The sequence below is a fragment of the Colossoma macropomum genome, unplaced genomic scaffold, assembly GCF_904425465.1.
Source record: "Colossoma macropomum unplaced genomic scaffold, Colossoma_macropomum, whole genome shotgun sequence".
Taxonomy (NCBI): Eukaryota; Metazoa; Chordata; class Actinopteri; order Characiformes; family Serrasalmidae; genus Colossoma; species Colossoma macropomum.
In genome coordinates this window covers 30,493,490-30,510,952 of record NW_023494790.1, presented here as the reverse complement: position 1 = coordinate 30,510,952, position 17,463 = coordinate 30,493,490, and the positions used below count along the sequence as shown (strand labels likewise).

General features: G+C 37.9%; 1 protein-coding gene across 4 annotated transcripts; it reads left to right on the top strand.

The window, feature by feature from the left end:
• The first annotated feature begins 141 nt into the window (after positions 1–141).
• eif2ak1 (eukaryotic translation initiation factor 2-alpha kinase 1) lies at positions 142–17,245 on the top strand. 4 transcript variants are annotated; one of them, XM_036573035.1, is made up of 17 exons: positions 627–731; positions 1,373–1,490; positions 1,639–1,826; positions 2,354–2,521; positions 3,717–3,853; positions 3,934–3,977; positions 7,113–7,212; positions 7,335–7,415; positions 7,514–7,610; positions 8,425–8,485; positions 8,559–8,907; positions 9,007–9,118; positions 10,914–11,020; positions 12,592–12,721; positions 13,624–13,703; positions 15,362–15,595; positions 16,938–17,245. In XM_036573035.1, the coding sequence occupies exons 4-17, from the start codon at positions 2,386–2,388 to the stop codon at positions 17,055–17,057; spliced, it is 1,788 nt and encodes a 595-aa protein (XP_036428928.1). In that variant the 5' UTR covers positions 627–731; positions 1,373–1,490; positions 1,639–1,826; positions 2,354–2,385; the 3' UTR covers positions 17,058–17,245. The 4 variants fall into 4 exon arrangements, with proteins under 4 accessions (XP_036428925.1, XP_036428928.1, XP_036428927.1 ...); XM_036573034.1 differs by having other exon boundaries at positions 1,373–1,826; XM_036573032.1 differs by lacking the exons at positions 1,373–1,490; positions 1,639–1,826 and having other exon boundaries at positions 142–731.
• Positions 17,246–17,463: the final 218 nt, after the last annotated feature.

The following is a 17,463-nucleotide window of genomic DNA, read 5'->3' as shown; positions in this document are numbered from 1 at the left end:
AACAAATCCTGTCATGAACTGGTAAATTTGAATACAGTCACAATTTGTAACTTGATTAATTAATTTATTATCTATTTTTTTCGCCGGCGGGTCTGACACTTTATTTTGAAAGGTTTCATCATTCACTGAGGTGCTTTGCACATAAGGAGACTTAAGGGACTATGAGCAAAATGAAGATTAAACGTTGGAGTACAGCCGGTTGATAAGACTGATTTTTATCTTTCAATCACTTTCCAGGGTATATTTTACATTGAATATTGTAGAAAAGCGAAAATGTCCAAGCTTTAAACGTAAAAGTCAGACGTTATGAGCGCTTTCGTGTTTTGTTGTGAGCTTTATTGTGTAATTGGGAGATACTCCCTTACTCTAAAAACATGGCGAGGTACTATCGGGTGGTTTGGACTTAGTTGGTAGTTCGCATTTAGCACTGTTTGTTGGTCTTTTCAAAAACAAAAGTTTTCATTTAAACTCATAAAACCGTTTGAACTGGAGCCGTCAAAGTGGATCACAGCGGCGCTATGAAAATTATGAAAGGTGTTTGTTTTGTAAAGTGAGTCGAGGCTTTCCTGTCATGGCAGAAGAAAGTTCCAGCAGTAACGTTAGCCTCAGTCCTAGTTTGGTTAGCAGTCGCGGCCAACTCGTCCAGAGAAGGCTGACCAGCCTGGAGAGAGGCGGACACAGCAGAACGATGTTCGATCTCTCAGAAAACGACCATGAAGTCCAATTTGACAGTGAGTCATTTGTCAGATGTCGTGTGCTGAAATCTCATTTAAACTGTCCAGGATAGTTACAGTAGCTAGATAGCCTACAGACATAATCAGTGGAGTGGTTGTAAAATATGACCTTCTACTACAGTTGACCCCTAAACGTATTTGGACACTAGCAATTTAAACATTGTTAAACCCTAATGGAGTTCATATCAACAAAATATTTGTTTCAGAGAAACGCTTTGAGCGCTTTTGATTGTCACTTCAGACTTCTGTGTGGAGAAAGCCCCTTCGGAACATTTCCAGACTGCACTAAGAGTTCAGTAAAGCACAAACGTGGAAACGTCAAAGCATGAGGCTGTTTTCCTTCCAGTGGTGTCAGTGAGCTTGTGTTCATTGATAAGATCGTGAACTTAGATATTCAGAAATTCAGTGTTGAAGTGATCTGTTTGAAATAAATGTGATTTGACATTTTGTTTCCCCCGTCCCAATTAACTTAATACATCTTTCAGAAATACTGCATAATTGTCCCAATATTTTTGGGGCAATTGTACATACCTTGTCTGCAGTGAGCTTTTATGCTGATGCATAACCTGCTTATAGTTTGGTTTGCATTAGAGAATGCAGTCTTCCCCAAACTGATAAGTTAACTTTGTCCACTACAGTGTGGCTTGTTCTTTTGTTTTTGCATTGCACCATCCCTCATGGCATAATGGGCAAGGCCGTAGACCACAACTGAACACTCAAGCTCATCTGAAATGGACTAATGAACAGTGAAGACAGGTATTGTGGTCTGACAGACCTTTCAGATTATTTATGGAAATAATGGACGTTCAAGGGCCATCCGGGTTGTTACCTGTGTAAAGTTCAAACACCAGGGTCTGACATGGTACAGCGTCTTTTTCACTGACATACATGTTTATTTCAATAGGACAACACCAAGCCACATTTTACACATGTTATAACAGCTTGGCTGCATAATTAGAGAGTGTAAGGGCTGGACTGGCTTGCCTGCAGTCCAGGTCTCCCATTGAAAACGTGTGGTGCATTATGAAGCACAAAATACAACAGGCCCCATACGACTGCACAGCTCAAGACTTGGAAAAAAACGTTCGTAAGGTAAAAAAATATCTGTTTTTATTAGCAGTTCTTATATCGTTCCACCTTTTTGGAATTGAAGTTTGCATATTAGTTATTGAAATGTTGTCCCTCCCTTGTAATCGTTTACTGAAACTCCCACGAGGTGGGGGTTTAATATGTTTCACACTGATAAGCATAGCATAGCCTAGCCTTGCCCACCCCTGGCTGTGCAAACAAGACTCGGGATGCATTTGTAATGACAAAGTGAATTTAGCAGAAGCTAAATTCCAAGTCAGAATGGATCCACCAGAAACAGACATTGTTGGTTTGATTGCCAAAGTTATTGCTGAGGGTAAGAAATGCACTTGCCAGATCTTTCTTTAGCCAGTTTTGTTAGTTTGTTTTCATGTGTTTGCTGTTCCTGGTATGTCTGGAGAAAGTTCAGTTTGTATACCTCTTTATTTCTGTTTCATTAGTAAATTGCACATTTGTCATTAAAATGGGGTGGCCTCATAGCCAGGGACACTCATTTATTTCTCTAATCTATCTTTATTGTGTTCACACAGCTTCAGACTCAGACAACAACAGCAGGGTACTGATGGCAGGGAGACAGTATCCATCCATTCAGGAGTTTGCCTCTGCCATCCCCAACCACTTGCTGCTGGGCTCTCTGCTGGAACACTTGTGCTTTGTTTATGAGAGTGACCCTACACGCTCACGCTTGCTGTTCAAGGGTAAGCTGTTCTTGAGCATTCAGGCCAGAAAAACAACAGTAGTCTTACCACTTGCTTATTTAATGTGAACAGGACAACTACAGTAATACCACAAATTCATAACCTTATTGTTAGATGTCAGTATTTTTAGGGCTGATACCAATCACTGATTGCCTTTCAGCATGATACGGCCAATGGCCAATACCGATCTAGGGTGGGGCTGGATGCCACGTTTAAAGGCACAGAAGCAATTCTTTACAGCAAAACAAATACACCCCTCTCTTCATTACTCCTTCAGAAGCTCCTCTCCCCCTTGACCATAATATAACATTAGCGTGAAAAACAGCAACATTAGTTAGTTACATTACTGCAAAGCTAGCCACAAACCTACTGCAAAGCTGGCCACAAACCTTAGCAAAAGGGACAACACAATACTGACCTGTTGATTATGTGAAACAGCAAAAATAAGTTAATGTTACCCCCCTGTAAAGCAGAAACAGAGCAACATTCTCATCCCTTCATGCCTTTCAACTCTTGAAGCTGAAGTCAGCTTCTTGTTTGAATTTTCCCGTTCCACCTTAAATGGTGTAGCAGTAACCATTGAAATAATCTGGCAACTAACAGAACAAAACAGTCCTTCTGCTTCATGGATGGGTTTTTAAATGTACTAAAAAGGCTAAAAGGGCTGTAGTTCTGTGTCTTATTTTTATTTTCAGCCCCTGCCAAAGCCTTAGGTCATGAAGCAAGTGCAGTGTAAGCTAAGCTATGATTAGCGCTCAGATGCTAACATGCTACTAGAAAAAAATGCTTAAAGCTTTGACAACAAGCCAGGTTAATTTCAGCTCTGCATGTTCACACAGCAAGTTTACAGCGAAATAGGAGCCAAATACGTAATATACTTCAAGAAAAAACATTTTTCATCAGTGGATATGTAGATAAGACAAGTAGATATGATGAGGCTAAAGTTGGCTTCCTATTTGTGAGCAACTTGTTCTCCAGCTTCTTGTTCTGTTGATCTCTACTTTTTGTAGTTAAATGTGGACAAAGAAACAAACAAAAAACAAAACATTCCTTTTCGCTGCAGTTGTATTGCTTTTAGTGGCTTTGCAGCATTTTCAGGCATTTTTGTGAATATTTTTGGTCCTTTGGTTATTTGAATGTGAAGGTTTTCTTTTAGCCTGTGTGATTTGGGTGATATTCCTTGTGCTTGTTTTAGTGATTGGTCAGCGCCTGGCAGCAATGAACCTCCTCTCTCCACTGGCCATTAGTGACGAGTTCAGCACTGTGCGGCTGCAGCACAACCGGGCCTTCACCGAGCTTCTGCATGCAGCCAGCTCATCACTCTTCCCTCAGGTAAGTAACCTGCCATCAGTTTTTTGCCTTTGCTTTACAGAACAGAAGAACCAATCATTTTTTTATTCTGCTTTTGACAGGACCATAGGTACTTAAATGCAGAAGGTCAGACCCCTGCGGTAAGGTAAGTTTGTATGCTGTGCTTTTGTCAGTTTATCTACAACTTTACATATATGTTTATACTCAAATGGTTTGTCAAAATGGTTTCCCAGCATAATCAGGGGCGTTTTTTTCTGCTGCTAACAAGGAAAATTCTGAAGAACAGTCCCCTGGCCAGCAGCACATCATGATCATTTACTTGTCCAATCCACCGATTATAGAACTTTTATTTTTTGGTTTCTGGACTGGTGCTAGTGCTGGATAACAGTGTAACTAACACTTAATGGTAGCGATAAATGAAAACTTTGTAGAGAAGAAGGATGTGAAACATGAAATGAGCGCACTGTTTTGTAAGCGGTAAAGTTGTTTTCATTTTTGCGTTTTCAGATTTCTTCCTTCAGTAGCTCCCAGATGTGGGTGCAAAAAGGTTAACATGTAATTTATCATTGTTTACAACCAAGACAGTCAGCTACCACTATGTATTTGTCTAAAATTAATGTTGATTTCTGTTGACTGTCACAACCACTGTGAGAGCCAAGTGACAGTCTAACTTTAAATTACATTGAAAGGGGTGATCGTCGGGGTCCAAGCACAACATGCCTAATGGAGCCAGTATAGGCCTTGTAAGCCCTGGATACGCTACACGACTTTTAAAGTTCTAACAAATTATGAAAACACTGGGCATCTCACACTACCCAACTGATTTCTGCAGATACTTTTGGGCGACTGAAATAATGTGGATCACACACTGCACATCTTAGGATTACACACTACACAACTTTTAAGTTGTTGTTGAACCGATCTGAACTCACTAAACTTACTTTTGCTTCTGTTTTCTCTGCTGTTTGCACTGACACAATAAAGAAGCAACAGCTAAACATACTTAAGTGAGGGCCATGGATGTAAAATGTGATCAGTGTGGTATTTTCTAGAGTTTTAGAAGTACATAAACTTGATTGTGCTAGTGCCTTAACCTCAGCACAATAAATAAAGTTTCCCTACACACGTGAGTGACTACTCGCCATTTTTCTTTTTTTACTTTTATTTTCTCCTTTTGTGCTCTCAGTTTTCATTGGCTGTTAGAGGGGTCCATTTAGATTGACTACTAGATTACGGTTGGGTTATCTAAGATTTGATAAACTCCAATTGGTCTGAAACACAACTGAGAGACAAAAAATCGATGTCTGTGCCCCTCACACACTGTTCGATTCCCACTCCTAGCTGTTGACTCCTGCTCACCCAAAATCTGCAGATTACAGCCAACCAGCCCAAAATCAGCCAGACTGAGATTTGAAGCTAAAAACTCATGTCGTGTAACCCTGGCTTTAGCTGATAGAACACAAATAATGAGTGTTTTAGAATGGGTATTTATAATTGTTGAGAAAGGATGTCAAAACAAGATAGTTTGGTTAAATATGGTTGGCAAATATTTCTATGTATTATTGTTATGCCCAAGAAACCAATAAAAATGGCACAGGACCATCCCTAAACCTTAATCATCAAGAATATAAAGATTTATGATTATGCACATTTATGCAAATTGTAAAGAGCTCCGTGCCTCCCAGTCCCCAAATCCGTCCCCTTCCTTTTACCACCAGAGATGGTGTGCTATTTACCTTTGGTGAATGGGTGGTGCAGCCTTCTATGTTTAAACAGATTGAGAACATGAGACGGTGCGCGAAACAAATAAGCTCCTGCTGTAACATTAATAATCTGAAAATAAACTTCAAATCTTTACCCATTATCCCATGTCCATCCCATCCCATGTTATCCCAAAAAGTTGAACAACTACTGCTATGTTGAACTTTGGAAAGCAGTCAATTATGCTAGTGCTAACTTAGCAGGCTCATAACTTAGTGCAACAGACCACAGAATGTTAGATTCAGTCTTTCTGTCAGTCTAACACCAGTCACTCGCTCAAATTTGAGTCTTTATTCTCTAAACTAGCAGATCGAACCTGTGTTGTGGTGAATGAAACTGTTTTAGTTTGCTCGCTAAGCTAATGCTAGCCTCTGATGCTACTAAGAACAGTATATTGGAACAAGTTTAGCATAGCTAATGGCTTAACACTCAAAAAAATATGAATTGCTTGAGTCTTTGTCCTCTAAAGTTGTCAATGAAGCCTTCGTGAGCCAGAATTGAACCTTTGTCCTGAAGCTATTTTTTGGCCTGTTTGCAAAGCTAACATTAACCTCTGGTGCTATCAAGGACAGTGGTTAGAAAGCTTAAGCATACTAAATTACTGCTACGGACTACTAGGATAGTTTTACACCCCATATTTGACAGTTTACAGATAGATGTGGAATATAAATTTGATAGCGCTTGCTCTCCGTAACTATAAGTTCCCAGTCACCATGTTGTAATCCTCTCATTAGCATATTTTGGTATATTAGAATGTGATAGGTTCATTCATGATGTACAAAACTTAACTGCTACGCAGTTCCCCACGATCACCTTTTCCAGATGTGCTAAGAAAGCATGTGTTTTCAATGGAAAACTTCAGCTATAGTAACACACTTGCCACAAATACCAATCTACATAATCATAAGCCTCCAAAAGGAGTTAACCATTTAAAAACCATGTTCATGAGCATAGGGCGTCTTTAACAAATAAGTCACAATACCTGTAAAGCAATACAATTTGTGACATAAATTTTATTGAGTAGTTGTTGAACTCATATCATTGTACAGCAATTACTTGTTTTTCTGTATTTTATTCTCATTGTGCTCCAAAATACTTTATTTTAATCTTAAATTTACTAAAAGATTCTCCTAGGGGAATGAGCCTCTGGTCCACATTACAGGGTGTTAGTTTCTCAGCTTGTGACCTTTTCACTACTCATGAGTTTGCATGGCTCAATATGGAAGTTGTGGAATCATTAGGCCTTTTATTATATATTTTATTATATATTCTCGACCTGAATGTAAAACACACCACATAATATATGGAATGATTTATTAAGTCAGGTGGTTGATGCCAAGAAAAGTGTTAATTCTTTTATAAAAATGTATCCGTCTATATTATGAGAGAAATATGGAGCTCCATGAATTTAAAGGCCTTTATTTGGCCCCTGATCAGCAACTGTGGCCTCTATGACTAGAATTCCTAGAACCGCCACTAAAGTGTTAAATTGGTAATATCCTTTTCCATTCATTTCCAGGACGAAAGATGGTCTTTTTCAAGCACAAACATCTCGCTACCTCAGTGAATTTGAAGAAATGTCAACATTGGGCAAAGGATCATATGGCAAAGTCTTTAAGGTTTTTTTCCATTTTTCCAATTGGAATCTCTAACTGAAGTTATAACAAGAAATCATTATCAGATAATAGTTAAGTAGGTAGTTTAATGGAACTTCATAACCCATTTACCTCTTGTTTTGTAGGTAAAAAACAAGTTGGATGGGCAGGATTATGCTGTAAAAAAAATTCTTATCAAGAATGTGACAAGGGATGACTGTATGAAGGCAAGTGTGGTTTCAACCAAGCATAAAAAGTCTTTCATATTATGCAGAGGTAATTATATAAAAATTCAACAAATCATTTTATCAATGTTCTATTGTAGGTTCTTAGGGAGGTCAAAGTTCTGTCTAGTCTTCAGCATCCAAATATAGTTGGCTATCACACTGCTTGGATGGAGCATGTGCAACCTACTATGAATAGTAAGTAGCTCATACCGAGTGTAAAAGTCTCTTTATCTTAGTATAACAATCCATGACCATTACTCTTCAAATAGGCAATTTTATTGACTGGGCCGTTTTTTAATTGATATTAAGGTTGCAAACCAAAAGTATGAAGGTCAGGCAAAACAGCCAGAATGATGGCGAAAAAGATATGTGGACACTTTAGATGCAGTCTCCAGAATACACTACGAGGAGTAGATTAGCTTGACTAGTGGACCTGGAGCCGTATAACATGCATACACGTCTAGTTAAGAAATTTCTAATGTATGAGATTTTTTTTTAATGGCCATCTAATGAGGGGCACAACAAAGCTAGAATCGGCCACTGGTGCTGCTAGATTGTTGAATGTCTTTTACAGGCTGATCTTATTCTGCGTCCCAAACCACACACCTTCATTCTTTATATGCTACACTTATGAGTGCATTTCTAATGGTACTGCACTTTTTTACATTCCGTTTAGTGTGCTGGTATGCAGTTTAGGACTGAGCAGGAAATCTCAGCCTTTTAGATTTCAGCTTTGATTTGTTATCACTACAGAAACAAATCAAATATGTTGGTTAATATGCTTTAAAATTTAGTTTTAAAACTAACTGTTGAAAAAATAACATGTTTTAATGCCTGTGTTAGATCAGTTGTGGCTTTGTTATCTCATAACAAACTGTCTCTGTGCTGCAGAATGAAGTTGCCTACCAAAATGACTGTGTGATTACATGACGTTATTGGAATACTATGAATAGGTAGGGGAAATAAAACAAAAATGTTTTATATAATCATTTGTATCCTTTTATTCTAGATCCTAAACCAATGCTTCCAAACTCCATTCCAGCTTTAGAAACACCATCACAAACAGAAGGGTAAGATCTTTGACTTTGTTTACTCAAAAGTAGATACTGGGCACTGAACTGTAACAATGTGTCTCTCTTTCAGACATTTTGAGGAAAGCACCAATGGATCATCCATTGTTTTTGAAAGCACTGAATGTTCAAAGGACCGAAAAAAACAACCTACACAGAGCCCAGAGAGTACCTCGGTGCAATCTACAAAGACAAAAGAGGAGAGGAGTCAAGGTGTGTGCCCGAAAAACATGCGCAACCCACAGAACTTTGTTCCGTGCGTGTTCCTGGGTAAGCCTCGTTCTGCTGTGGATGCCTGCCCTGCCCTCAGCTGGGATGATTCAGCCCTGTCAGAAGACGAGATCAGTCAGAACAAAGTGGAGTTAAACAACAACTCCTACATCGATATGGACAGTCAGCAGGCTGAAAAACATCCAAACAAGGCATGTTGTTTATCATATTCCAGACAAAGCTGGTACTTTGAAAAACAAACTTACCAAAATTAATTCTTCTTTCTTTGACATTGTTGGCCATTCAACCAGGTCCAGTTTCACTTGATGCTCTACATTCAAATGCAGCTATGTGAGCGTTCTCTGAAAGACTGGATTCAGGAAAGGAATTGCAGACCTAAGGCAGATCTCACAATGTCAAGAGGTAAATTCAGTAATGTATTATTAATAAATATGGATTACTTCCTGAATAGTAGCCGTCGTGGCCATTTTAGTAACATGTTACTTGAACTACAGAGATTGACATAATGGTGCCATCATCATGTCGTGGCTGATGTCATCTGCTGTAATGACTTGGCATGACAGATTATGTTTAGTAATAATGGTAATAGTAATATGAGTTTGTTATAATACTGAACAAAATTTGTCATGACAGTCCATGACAGCAGATGGCATGTTTATGTCAAGCTTATGTCATTTTTATGTACCAGGGTTCAAGTAAAGTGTTACCACCATTTCTTTAGCTTTTCTACAGATATAAGAAATATCTGATTATACCGTTTCTTTCAGAGGTTAGCGTTGCTTATTGCCCAGTGCCACAGCCAAAACATTTCACTTTTTTGCCACAAAAAATGTAGAGCATGCAGCCATTATTTTTTTACCTTTGAATTTTCACACATTTATAACTCTCCACCATTAATAACAAAAGAAGATGTTATCACTGCATTAGCAAACATGACAGCAGCTGACAGTTTCTTTCTAAAAACGACCTTTTCTTTGACAATACAAACAAATACTTAGATAGTGATGATTACTACTAAAAAAAAAAAAGAAGTTGAGTGGAAGCAAGAATTGTTATGCTTTGAGTGTGATTTTGAGTAGGACATCCATGTTCTGTTGTCAGCTTCAGAAAGACACCATAAAAAACACAACAAAACAATATTTAAATTTACATGCGCAAAAGCATGGCCCTGATTTGACTAGTATAATGAAAAAAATTAGTGTACATGGAGGACTCATCTCAAAAAGAAAGAAAACATCTGACTAGTTTTTGCTACTAAAGCATGCTTTTTAATTGTAAATACAATTCGCGAACCTAATTCCAAAAAGTTGGGACAGTATGAGAAATACTAATTAAAATTAAAAGCAGTGATTAGTAAATTCTGTTTGACTTGTATTAAATTGACAGCAGTACAAAACACAATGTTATGTTTTATCTTATGATTATGTACAAAACACAATGTTATGTTATACCTTACGATGGTGTTTTGTACATACACGCTCATTCCAAATGTGATGTCTGCAACACATTCCAAAAAAGTTGTGACAGAAGCAGGTTTACAGCTGTTGAAAGGTCAACTCCTCAAACCACAAAGCACGTTTCCACTGTGTATCAAACCATTTCAGATGAGCTTAAGCCCAGAGAGGTTGTTAGCATTTCTGGATGTTGTTGATATACAACTTCAGTGCATGTTTTAACCTGCATTTGTGGATGCAGCGGTGAACAATGTTCATTGACAACAATTTGCTAAAGTATAGTAGTATAGTATAGTAGTCACAGGCATTTAGTTGTGGTTTTCTGTCTTGTTTTTCACTCATAAAGATTTTTTCGGATTCCCTGAAACTTTTGATGATATTGTGCACTATATGCCTAAGAAATGCCCAAATTGCCTCTATCCCAACTTTTTTGGAATGTGTTGCCGGCAACGGTTACAAGTTGATAAGGTAAAACATTTAAATATCCTTGTATTGTTTTTGTACAAATACAGGTCAAAGTGGATGTTTAAATCACTGTTTTCTGTTTTTAATTTGCATTTTACCTACAGTCCTAACTTTTCTGGAATGGGGTTTGTATGTATGATACACGTTTCTATAATTGTAGTGACTGATAATTATCGTTTTCTTAATTTGGGAAACGATTCATTGGCTTGGTGCAACTTTTTATGTCCCTCTACCCCTGCCAACACTTTAACAATCATTACATATTGATTCATTCACAGGTCCTTACCAGTCACTGGACTGTGAACAAGCATTACATATTTTAAAGAACATACTTGAAGGAGTGGAGTATATTCACTCCCGTGGAATCATGCACAGAGACCTTAAGGTAAGCACATGTTTATTTCACATTGTTTAAGGTAGATTTAAGATTAAATCGAAAAGTAATGCGTAATGGTGCTCTATGGTCAAATCCATTTTGGTACCCTGTCCTCACAGGGTGCTGGCCTGTAAGTTCTGTCAGAAGGCTGCTATAGGAAGATATTTGTGATTTTTCTTTGTATTCATGGAATTCCACAATGGGAAATCCCAGTGATGAAAGACAAAGTTGTATAACATTTTGGGCAGCGCATCCTTAAAAAGGGCTTGCAGGAGTCCTTGTTATGTTGGAGAGGCTGGATCTTACAGATTTCAAGTAGGTCTCTGGGTTGCTGTGATAAGCACATAGGTCGCTCAGGTGTGTCCCAGAGTTTATAACAGTAGTACCAGGCACATGATAGTGCCCCATCTAGATGTCCTTAAACCCACGATTGAGCACTCCTGCCCTAAACCAAACTTTGACCAAGTGGCGCCACCTCCCTGCACTTATCCGTCACTGCCACTCTCCTTATCTACAAGCTGCAGCTGATTTTAACCACAAACAAGTCCCTCCAGACATTTGTAGCTTACATTAGCTCACTTGATCTGTTTCATGTTAAGGATGCACTATGTATATTTTTTTGTTGAAATTGAAAGAACAAGTGTTTCTGAGTCAGGAGGGAAAAAAACTCACTAACATATGGTGTGTACGGTGCTGCAAGTCACCATCTAAAGGCTGAAATAAAAATTTTAAAAAGTCAGAGTCATCTGGCCGGATTTCGTAGGAGTTCTTCCTGTACACATGAGACAGATGAGAGTCATACGCTCAGGCTCAAAAAGAAGGTCCAGCACACAAACCTGAAGCGAACACATAAGCATTTATACTTATTGCTTCCACTGTTGCAGTATTCTGCAGTACTGAGATGTTTAGTGCATGGAAATACCCCTGAGCAGCAGTAAAAAGTGAACAAATGTTTACCAGTTTGGTTAGCCTGCTTTGGACAAAGCCTCAGTTCCAGAATGTAACAGCTGCGCAGTAAAGATGGGCAAAGAGTGGCAGATTGAACAGTGACTGTGTACTGACATTGCTTAACCTGAGGATCAAATACTTGTGCTAACTCCGATATGGTAATGAATTTTTGAAAACATCACCAGAATGCGTCAGTTACTGGAGCGAGGAAAAACACATATCGCAGCATCCCCTTATGGATTCAAGCAGCTAATTCTGAACGAACAAATAACTCGTTCCACTGAGATATTTATGGCTTCCAATCTGAACCACTGCTCCATTATAGAGAATTCTCGATTCCACAGCTTATGAGTAATTGAACCACATTACAAAATTGTCTCTCTCACTTATTTCAGCCTGAAGGTAAGAGCCAAAATTAATATAGAAACAGAAGATTGTAAATAAACTTGTGATGTTCAGTTCACTTAATTTTGAGATATAGCCTTGTAGTCTACACATTGTTTGTTTCCTTTTATTATTATGAGCCATAATGACAAATTTGCCAACACAATTGCTACATGTAAAGTAAATCTTGCACTTTTGTGTATATTATTTTTTGTTGTTTGTTTTTGTTTGTGTGTTTTTGTTTACAGCCACGGAACATTTTTCTTCAAGGCCATGAATACCATGTGAAGATAGGAGACTTTGGATTGGCGTGTAGAGATATTGTAGTAAACGAAAATGAACAGCTACCTTTGCATTCTGCGCTAGAAACAAATGCAGGTGAGATGTAAATTTCAGTATTTTCTTTTCAGTTTATTATTTATTATTATGTTCACAAAATCCCTTAATGTTTTGTTTATTTAATTTCCAATTAAGATGGACATTAAGTACATTAAGGACATTGTTATACATTTTTCAGTGTCAGGAAAAAATTATTCAGTAGCTTCAAAGGAAAATGACAAAAATCCTCAAACACAAGTATATTAAATCTAGCAGTATTGAATTGGACTACTCATTATATTTGTGCACCCTACTCCTATTTTAACTCTCCCATCCTTCCAGTCTTAAAACCAAGGAGTTACAGCAGTGTCCTCCCAAAAAAAAACTGTTCCCAATAAAGTCACTGACATTATGCTCCCCTTCAAAGAGACTCTAACATTCACACAAGCAACTACTGAAACACACCTTAACTGCCCTACAAATTTCCTTCTCATATGAATGTAAAATTACTAAATGAGATATTTCTGAGGAAATTAGAAGATAATCCACTTGCATAACAAAGAGGAAAGTCAAGGGAAAATACATGAATAAGTAGGAACACTAGAACAGCGAAACTGGACATCTGAGATGTAGAGGAAGGTTTTATGGGTTGATGATTCCTCATTTGTAATTGGGATTACTTTGATCATGAGGAAAAAAGGCAACAAGTAGACAAACTAAAACTGCAGATTTTGACATCTAGTTGTTGATGCTACTGTGTAATTTTGTCTGTTAAATATATGTTTCTGAAAAAGGAATACCTGGTATTCAGTGGCTATTTTGACTGGGAATGAAATTAATGAAAGAATGGTCTCTGACTTTTGTACAGTACTGTGTATCAAGAGGTTTGGGTTCACATTGGAGTCTTGGTCTGTACTGGCTGACAGCCTGACTTATTTTACACATATCTTAATGATTTCCAGGGTCTGCTCACACCACTGGAGTGGGAACGTTTGTTTATGCTTCCCCAGAGCAACTAGAGGGCTCTCACTATGATTCAAAGGTAACTTAAATCCACCTGCCTTGGGATAGGTATCGTAATCTGACTTAGTTTTCGAGTTGATTGATTATATTTATTGTTGTTAATGTGAATTAGCTCTTTTTTGTAAGAATCAGTTAATTTACTTTCTTGTTATTAATGCTGTTTTAGGAAACTTAAATACTACAAGTTAATGGAAAAATATCAGTGGTGACCAACTATTGTCATAGCATGTAGCCTAAAATGGTAATCCAGGGTATCCTGTCTGACCTAGCAGCACTGTTCAGGTTCCTGAGGCTGTTTGAAAGTGTCAGTGATGAGCTGTGCAGGAAATCAGCATCTTCATAACCAAACTAGTTTTAAAACTAAAACAGCTTTTGGTCACTTTTTGTCAGGAAGCGAGGGGTTGATCATTTTGTATAGACTCTTTAGGTTGCTTAGAACCCGCTTTATACCTGACTACGTTAAACTCATCTGTGTCTGTCTTATTGCGGTGTGAAGTCTGAATAAACTTCTCTGGATGTCATGTATTCTCAGAACTAAATGCAGTTTAGAGCATACTAGCTAGCAATCCAAAACAATGGGATAAGCATTTGGAGTTCAACTGGCAATTAAGCAGTATTGCCTCCAAGAACAGCCCTAATACAGAGCGTTAGGAACTGTCTCGAGAGCCCTACCTCTGACTACTGCCGAGATATCACTTGAGCCAATTTAATCAGCCTGGCCACTTCCTATTTCTACCATTATATTAAAAACATGACTGCAAAAACCTAGAGGGCACAGTCCTCTATGAATGGGGGGTAAAAGGGGCTAAAAGGGGCTAAACGGTTTCTAACCTCTTGATCAGCATCTTCCTTTAATTTTGCAAAGTAGAAGGATATATTCCATTAAATAGTCAAGAAAAAAATTACTAGAATTGTTTTGGACTCGCTCAGTGCCCTCCAATGTCAGCCACCCGGAAAACATTATGGAGTAACAGTTCTCTTCATTACAAATTCTCTAATATTACTTCGGCTTTGACAGTAAAGGATGTGAAAAAGGCTACCTGTAAATCAGAATTTACGTGACATTCAGCCAGATTATCAGATAAAAAATTTGAATAGCCATTTTGTTTTCATAATAGAAATTATTGAATTTATTGAACGTTATTACATATTTTTTGCAGCCCTAATTTAATAATAAAATATCATTCTAATTAGATATCACCCAGGCCTACAATCTAATTAACAAGTCTTTCCTGAGGTGAACTGGGTATATTAGAGCATGCAAAATGTGCCTGGCAGAGGTACTTCAGGACCAGGATTGAAAACTACTGTATTAGAACATTATTAAAAATATACTTGACACCATATGCTGCTGCTATAGTCAACTTTTAACAAATATACTTGTCTCTTAAGGGACTGATGTAAAAATGTATTGTGGGGCAGTTGCCTAAAGACGCGGTGGTTCAACATTATTTTTTGAGCGTTATAATCAATCAAAATTGATTATAGTAATATTCAATAAAATATGTTATAAAAAGCTGTCTCCAGTCTTGGTGGCATATTCAATATATTTTGTGAAAGCAGTGCTGTTTTGTACCCAAAATAATCAAATTGTGGTGAAACTGGAGATTTGATCCTGCATTGCTAAAAAAAAGAAAGAAAACCGAGATTTACACCCCTGTTGTCTCTGTTTTGTAGTCAGATATGTTTAGCATCGGGGTGGTTGCTGTTGAGTTGTTCCAGCCTTTCGGGACAGAGATGGAACGTGTTCACGTGCTTGAGGAGCTGAGACGGGGAAAAGTTCCGGACACCCTAGCTGCGAACTGGCCAGTCTTGACCAAACAAATCAAACTACTGACCAGCTCCAGTCCCTCAATGCGACCAAGTGCATCTCAGCTACTGCAAAGTGATCTTTTCAGCACCAAAGACATGGTATGTGTGACTCTGGTTAACATTTTCACATTAACATTGAATAGGGATGCGCCGATGTGGGAATTCTGGACCGATGCCGATATCTGATATTTTACATGTACATATCTGCCAATGCCCATGTTCGATATTTTACATGTACATATCTTTACATCTTGGGCATGCAAAACTGCCTTCTGTAAAGGCCACCGCACACGGAATGCGCCGTGTCGCGCAGTGTCCAAAAATTTGAAATATGTTGTTTTTAATGGAGGTACGCACACTGTCACTGATGCGCTGCGTCAATGCTACTCCATAACTCTGAGCACTGTTGTTTCTCAGCATGTCTGGTGTGTGGTGGCCTTAATTCCAAAATTGTTCTCTATCCACTGTGCGGTTAAACTGAGAATACTCACGTCAAAATTCCAAATGTCTGTGTTAGAGCTAATGAATGTCACATTATCGTCAATGAGCTTGCAAATATCACTACCATGCAGTGTATCTCCAGTTGGGCTACATTGGGTTAGTAGCTGAGTAGCTGCAGGTTTTGCTTGTGTGTGGGGCTGTGGGAGACACTTTAGCTGTACTGCAGTAGCGCAGCCAGCCACTTAAACATTAACGGTGCTCTTCCGGCATATAATAAATGCATCATCAAATATCAGTTTGTAATATCAGCCCATTGCCAATGATTTTTTAAAAAAAGCAATTATCAGCCAATACTGATATGATTCCAATATCATGCATCCATTGAAAACATTGAAAATAAAAACATTAAATGTGGTAAGATTTTATTACAATTTGCAGTTAATATCATTAATGTAATATAATTAATTAATTACAGTTTTTAAGTGGTCCCATCTTTAAACGGTTGTGGTGATGCTAAATATTGTAAAACATAGAACCTTTCAAATACTGTGCACAGAGCAAAATTACTCTGGGGATCATGTTTAAGTGTCGAGTTATGCCATGCTGTGTCTGGGTAATAGTACCTTGACAATACAGTTATACAAATGTACACTTATTCTGAAATTGATGCCTCCAACACATTCCAAAAAAGTTGGTACAGGAGCCATTTAAGACTAGGAACATTGTAAAATGTTCAAAAATATCTTGGAACAGGTGAGGAAGGGCAAGGACGAAAACCACAATGAATGCCTGTGATCTTAACAGAATTTACTAGTCACTGCTTTTTGTTTATAATGGCATTTCACATGCTGTCCCAATTTTTTGGAATTGAGTTTGTAATTAAATGTTTTAATTAGATGCTTCTGGTCATGTCATATGATGGTACAGAGACCTCCTGACTGAGAACGGAATTAAAACTAAAAAAAGGAAAAATACTCAAAATTTGTACTCTAATTTCTAGGTAATCCACAGTTTGCGGCAGCGGATTGATGAGCAGGAAGAGGAAATTGTTCAGCTAAGGAGACAGATAAGCCAGCTACAGAGCTCGCAAAATGTGGCTCACGATCCAGAGAAGACTTGAGTATAATAATTTCTCATCATCCTCTACGGTGCATACTATATGTATAGGTTTTTTGTTATGTTTCTTTTTTTGCAAATGCTTGTATGTATAGGGCAGCTTTGTTTGTGTGTACAATATTTTATGTGCCATATTTGACTTAACTGTAAACTGTAAAAGGAAAAAAATAAAAATTACAGATGTGTTGTGTACAACTATTTTTTAATATTATTTGTATATAATGAGCTTTTCTGTTAAGATACTCGAATGTCCCCTGGTGTCTCCAGCTGCTGATTTTCATGGAGCATTTATTTAATAAAATGTTGGCCACAGGAACTGAACAGTCCAAAAGCACTGTACTACTCTGGTTCCCAAAGTCAGTCGACACATTTTGTTTTCTCTGATCTTACATATACCCAACGCATGTTAC

Bases quoted from the DNA above. Each gene is read 5' to 3' on its own strand.
- eif2ak1 (XM_036573032.1), top strand. From the start codon at position 572: ATGGCAGAAGAAAGTTCCAGCAGTAACGTTAGCCTCAGTCCTAGTTTG. The intron at 732-2,353 runs GTGAGTCATTTG...GTGTTCACACAG, and splicing joins CCATGAAGTCCAATTTGACA to CTTCAGACTCAGACAACAAC. The intron at 2,522-3,716 runs GTAAGCTGTTCT...TGCTTGTTTTAG, and splicing joins CTCACGCTTGCTGTTCAAGG to TGATTGGTCAGCGCCTGGCA.